Raw genomic sequence first — 6,334 nt, forward strand, 5'->3', positions numbered from 1 at the left:
GGATGAGATCAGCTCTGAGGAAAACACATTTATGTTTATGACGTCATATAGCATAACATTATTCAGGCAACTTTGTGTGTACAGTGGTTTTATTGGGCTGGGTCTGCCAGGACACATTTGGCAAATCTGGACACACCAATATCTGATGAAAATCTGATTGGGCAACTAAATTATATTATACAGCATTTCTTGACAAAAATTTTACTATTTATTCTACTTGGACACAGAGCTATGGATATAAAAAAAACTCAAGCGCTAAAGACAGCACTCACAGAAGGCTCTCTGCTGCCAATCAACCTGTTGCTTCGATAACGCCACCTGATGTATCGTTTACTAATGGATGTGTAGAAAGCGCCCTAAATGTCCTGTTCATTATGTCATTTTTAACCCTGGTTCAACATGAGAACGGCGTCTTAGTGTGATGATTGGGAGCACTTTGGTGCTCCATAAGTGGGAAAGACTAATGTTATGCTAGACTTGACCAATAATCTGGTCTCACTCTACATTAACATTAAGGCAGCAAAATGCTGATCCATCTTAAAATGACATAGTGTTTTGTAATTATTCTTTTTTTTAAATAAAATGCACAAATATACTGGAGGAAGCAACACCATGCCAATCCATTATGCAAAGACAGATCACTGCCCTGTACTGTGTCTGTGTGTGTATGGTTGTGTCCCAAACATACCTTGTAGTGTGTTACATTTTTTCTTGTAGATAATGTAGAAGATAAGAGTGAACAACACCACAACCAGAATCACAGTGATCACTACTGAGATACCTGGAACACAGTGACACAATGATCACTACTAAGATACCTGGAACACAGAGACACAATGATCACTACTAAGATACCTGGAACACAGAGACACAATGATCACTACTAAGATACCTGGAACACAGAGACACAATGATCACTACTAAAATACCTGGAACACAGAGACACAATGATCACTACTAAGATACCTGGAACACAGAGACACAATGATCACTCCTTCCATTGATCACTACCAGAACAGCTTTTAACACATTCAAGGTGAGAACAGACTTTTTTGGAAAGGATAGAAAAATGTGCAGGGGTCTGTATTGTTATGAGAGAGTTTTAGAATGTTTTACCAGATCTGATGATGGATGTGGAAGTTGATTTTGATGATGCTGTTAACAGAAAGTTGTCAGACAGACATTATTAAATTAACATTGAAGCTTTGAGCAGAATTTCAGATGTCATCACAATGAACTTGTGTGCTTGGAGCTGTGCTCTTTTTTTTCTCATTAATTAAAAACGTAAATAAATATGCTGTATTATGGAGTGTAAGTCTCCAATGTCTGACCAAAGAGAATAGTTTTTTTTCAGGTTCTAGTTTTTAAGTCAATTTCATGAATTTTATGTAAACTTGTTATTTAATATATTATCTAACAGTCATGTATTTTTGTATTTGACTGCTGTGTGTGTCGTGGAAAACCCAAGTCCACAACGACTAAAACAAAGAGCACTTCAACTCAGAAACTTGTGAATCCAATAGACTTTAATGTAGATCATACAAGAATGACAGACATTAAAGCCAGGTCCTTCTGCAGATACACCCCCAAACTACTGAGCTCAGGACCGTGGCTTTTATACAAAAACTTCTACCCAGAACGCCATCTGACCATCTTTGGAGAGTCCCCTGAGGTGGGGCCCTCTCCCTTGTTCTCTAGTTCTTTCTGCATGTTCTTAATTAAGATGTGCTTACTCTTGACAACCTTATGGTTCATTTTTGGGTCGCCCCTCCAATGAACTCATCACAGTCATACATTTTCAGGTTCGCAACTGTCCGTGTACAGGACATGTACAGGAAAATACTATATTAGGGAGTCTTCCTGTGGTGACCCCTGGGTCAATATGCACACGTGCACATATCATGGTAACGGCTCGGCTCACTGTTCAGCTGCGCGTGTGGGTGGAATATATCATGTAGGGAGTTGCTGTGTGTCTGGGCTTCACATTAGTAACATTTCATAAACAGCAATATTTCATAAGCTTAAACTTAAACATGCATAATGATATATTCATAACACGTGGGATTATAAAATACTTCATGAACTTAAACTTCAACATGCATAATGATATATTCATAACACGTGGGATTATAAAATACTTCATGAACTTAAACTTCAACATGCATAATGATATATTCATAATACGTGGGATTATAAGCAATTTACAGGAATTCTCTCACATGTGGAGATCTGTAAAAATTACACTGAGTTAGATATAGAAACCACAGAGATCGCAGAGGAAGTTAAGGAGTTCAGACCCAGTGACTTTTCTGATGAGCACAAACACACAGGAACAAACTGTCAGCCTCCCATAATGCACTCCCTGTCTGCTGTGAACCATCAAACAACTATAACTCATACAGTGTTTTCATAAAAAGCTACATTTTCTCCAATTTCTACTTGACCATTAGTTAATAACATTTCATACATTGTTGATGAACAAACAAACAGAGAGATGAAGTCTAGTGTAGTCTGGAGGTTACTTACCAATCACACTGAGCTGTACTTTAGTAATCAATGAAATGTAATTTTTGTGTACTCCACACCAGTATGTCCCAGTGTCATCTTCAGTCAGGTTTCTGATGGTCACTGTGAAGCGTTTCTCTGTTCGGTTGTCAATCAGAGAGAATCTCCCAAATTGGTTTGATGTTGAATCAGCAGATATGATGTTAGAACATTTCTTAAAATCATTCCTTTCCTGGCAGAAATACTTGGGGCTGTACTCATGTTCCTCTTGATAGTTGCATATTATGTTAGCTTCTCCTCCCAGATAGACCATCTCTGTGAGGGACTTATTACAGCATATATCTGTCAATAGAAACACAGAAAACCACAGTCTAATACTCTAAACTGACTTTCTTGACTTTTGATATTGGGGTGGGGTGTTCCCGGTCTGCAGGTGCTGACCACTGCAGACCGGGAACACCCCACAAGAGCTGCATTTTTGGAGATGCTCTGACCCAGTCGTCTAGCCATCACAAAAAGTCACTCAAATCCTTACGCTTGCCTATTTTTCCTGCTTCTAACACATCAACTTTGAGGACAGATTGTTCACTTGCTGCCTAATATACCCCACCCACAGACAGCTGCCATGATGACCAGATTATCAGTGTTAATCACTTCACCTGTCAGTGGTCAGAATGTTATGGCTGATCAGTGAATTTTACAAAGTTAAACTGTCTCACCTTCCTTTACTTTCAGAATCACCATAGTGTTACTGTCAGTTGCGTTAGGTTTGTCCACTCCAAACCAGTAAAGCCCTTCATGTTGTCTGGTCAGTTGTCTGATGACCACAGTGAAATATTTCTCCTCAGTGTCGTCATACAGAGAGAATCTACCACTGTGTTCCCAGGTGTTCTGACTACCTGATCTTATTTTATCACCACAACTCAAAGTTTTCAGCCCGTCACCATTCTGCCACATGCAGAAATATTTCCCATAATGCTCCTCCCCTCTGTTATAATGACAGTAGATGATGACAGTTCCTCCAGAGTATCCTATCACTGTGAAGGATCCTACATAACCGCAAGAGAAAATACATTTTGTATGTTTGTTATCTTAGTTTAGTTTTCTTGTGTAAAGCTATGATGCTACAGCAATGGCATCACATCACATCATATACAAACACTAAGACACAGACGCACACAAAACCACACATACAAAGACATGTGTTCTTGCTATACAATATCTACATTTTCAGACAAAACCTTGTAACAGCAGGCGTGCAGCATTTAAAAACACAGGAGGCTGGTGGGAGGAGATAAAGGAAGACATTATAATGGAATGGATGGATCACTTTTAAACACAAACACCTGGTTTCCATGGTTTCATATGTTTGATAGTGTTCCATTCATTCCATTGTATTGAGATTGTCTCCCATAACTCCTCCCACCAGCCTCCACTGATGTAAAGAGTTGATCCACTAACAAACAGAGAGGTGAAGTTTAGTTTAGTCTGGAGGTCACTTACCAATCACACTGAGATGTACCTCAGTAAACAGTGAAAAGTAATGCAACACGTCTTTTGTCCTGTTTTGTACTCCACACCAGTATGTCCCAGTATCATATTCAGTCAGCTTACTGAAGGTCACTGTGAAGCTTTTCTCTGTTTTGTTGTCAGTCAGAGAGAATCTTTTAGCTTTAGCAGACTCTGAGTCATAGAAAGCTGAGATAATGTAATAACAAGTATTTAACTCATTATCTTCTTTGCAGAAATATTTGGTGCTGTTCTCATATTTCTCTGGATAGTTACATATGAGGGGAAAATCTCCTCCCAGATAGACCGTCTCTCTGACTGACTTCAAACAGCATTTATCTGTCAATAGAAACACACATCGCTATTATAGTGTGATACTACAGACTGACACCCAGCATATTTGTAATAATCAGAGAATCGTAATGAAATGCATGAATTTGAACAATTGACCTTCCTTGACCTCCAGCTCCACTTTGGTATAACTGTCAGGTACATCAGGTTTGTCCACTCCACACCGGTAGGTTCCTTCATCTTCTCTGGTCAGTTGTCTGATGACCACCATGATGTAGTTTCCCCCAGTGTTATCAAACAGAGAGACTCTACCTCTGTGATTCCACTCCCGGCTGGTGTTCCTTGTTCTTATTTTCTCCTCACAACTTAAACTGTTCTGCCCCATGCAGAAATATTTCCCATTACTCTCCTCTTCTATGTTATAATAACAGTAGATGATGACAGTTCCTCCAGAGTATCCAGTCACTATGAAGGAGGTCACACAACCTGTCAATCAGATAAGAGAAAATATATTTTATACATCTGTTGTCTTAGTTTTGTTTGTTCTGTATTGCTTTGAAGTTATACATATTGTATTCATACACCAATGGGATCTCATAGACAGACACATACATGCAAACGCGTGCACGCTCGCTCGCACCCACACACACACACACACACACAAATTCATCCACGGATTTAAACATATACCACCCCACAAATAAACACACAGACACACATTAATCTTCACGCATCCAAGCATCCAGAAACACAGATAGAAATGGACTCACACAGATATGCACGAACACACACAGCAGTCAAACACTGGCATGCACACAAACTTTGTTGTGTTACCTTATGTGCTATAACAGCCTTTGCCAGATGGCTTGCTAGTGTTAAAACAAGCTTATTACCTGTCATGAAGGCCAGCAGGGTGAATATCAACAGGATCCTCATCTTGTTGTGTTCTGGTGTTCACAGATTCTCTCCAGGTTGGTGTCTAAATATGAAGTTCCTGATATAATGTGCTGTAAGTCTCTACCTCTCTCTCCATCTCTCTCTCTCTCTGCACTCATACAAGCTACTTCCCTGTTTCTGCATCTCTCCATCTTTACTAGTTCACATCTTCTTACCACATCTTCTCTGTCTGACAGCCCCTTCCTTTGCCTGAAGGGGCCGAAGTGGGGATGTTTAATGTAGAAATAACCTAACATGGTTTACATGTTAGGTTAAAGCTTGGGCAAACACAAATACACACAGAACATGTATTCATGTGTGTTATATATATTATATAAAATCCAAATAAAGTTAAAAGAAATTAACAGCTTTAGGAGTGAGAGATGGACCTGGAGAAATCCAACCACTCCCACAAGGTAAAATAATCATTAATGAAGAAATGACTGTCCTTGAAATCAATATAATAGTTTTACTGTAGATATTTATTTAGGCTTTACAGCATGGTTAACATTTACATCATTTACATATTTTGGAATATAACAACCTTTGTATAACATTTTATAAATACTACTAAACATATTGTAAAAAAAACAGAACTGTCAAAGTGGTTAGTTCAATCTGATCTGTATTAACAGCATTTATAAAGAAAATACATTATTTAGTTGAATACGTTATCTCCCAAAACACCACAGAACAACACCACCATCTACTGGACCGATGGACTCACTAAGTTATCTAAGAAATACATGTGTGATTGATAACACTTGTATTGATTGGACTTATATAAAACAAAACAAAGAAATGTCTGTTTGATGAAAAATTTAAAATCTTTCCATGCCAAACGAGCGTGCCATGAAGAGGTTTTCCTCTGTGTTGTCGTACAGAGAGGGGTAAAAAACATATATAGATAAATGAAAACAACTGTTTGCATTTAACACATTTGGTAGGCAGTTTTATCCATTCACATATTTCATTGATAATGGTTCCAAGCAGAAATCAAACCTAGAATCCTGATTATGTACATGGAAATATTTATTTATTAAACTACAACCTACATGGAACCCTTATTAATAATGTTGTACTTCCTTTTACC

General features: G+C 38.4%; 1 protein-coding gene across 1 annotated transcript; it reads right to left on the reverse strand.

The window, feature by feature from the left end:
* Positions 1-2,518: 2,518 nt before the first annotated feature.
* LOC117594911 (polymeric immunoglobulin receptor-like) lies at positions 2,519-5,241 on the reverse strand. The gene is made up of 3 exons (XM_034294458.1): positions 5,199-5,241; positions 4,465-4,791; positions 2,519-2,847 (listed from the first exon to the last, which is right to left on the reverse strand). The coding sequence occupies exons 1-3, from the start codon at positions 5,239-5,241 to the stop codon at positions 2,519-2,521; spliced, it is 699 nt and encodes a 232-aa protein (XP_034150349.1).
* Between the last annotated feature and the right edge of the window lie 1,093 nt (positions 5,242-6,334).

Source organism: Esox lucius, chromosome 9, assembly GCF_011004845.1.
Source record: "Esox lucius isolate fEsoLuc1 chromosome 9, fEsoLuc1.pri, whole genome shotgun sequence".
In the NCBI taxonomy this organism is placed as follows: domain Eukaryota; kingdom Metazoa; phylum Chordata; class Actinopteri; order Esociformes; family Esocidae; genus Esox; species Esox lucius.

Coding starts and splice junctions, on each gene's coding strand:
- LOC117594911 (XM_034294458.1), bottom strand. CDS start 5,241: ATGAGGATCCTGTTGATATTCACCCTGCTGGCCTTCATGACAG. Junction 4,792..5,198: donor CCTGCTGGCCTTCATGACAG/GTAATAAGCTTG, acceptor TCTGATTGACAG/GTTGTGTGACCTCCTTCATA. Junction 2,848..4,464: donor GGAGCTGGAGGTCAAGGAAG/GTCAATTGTTCA, acceptor TTCTATTGACAG/ATATATGCTGTAATAAGTCC.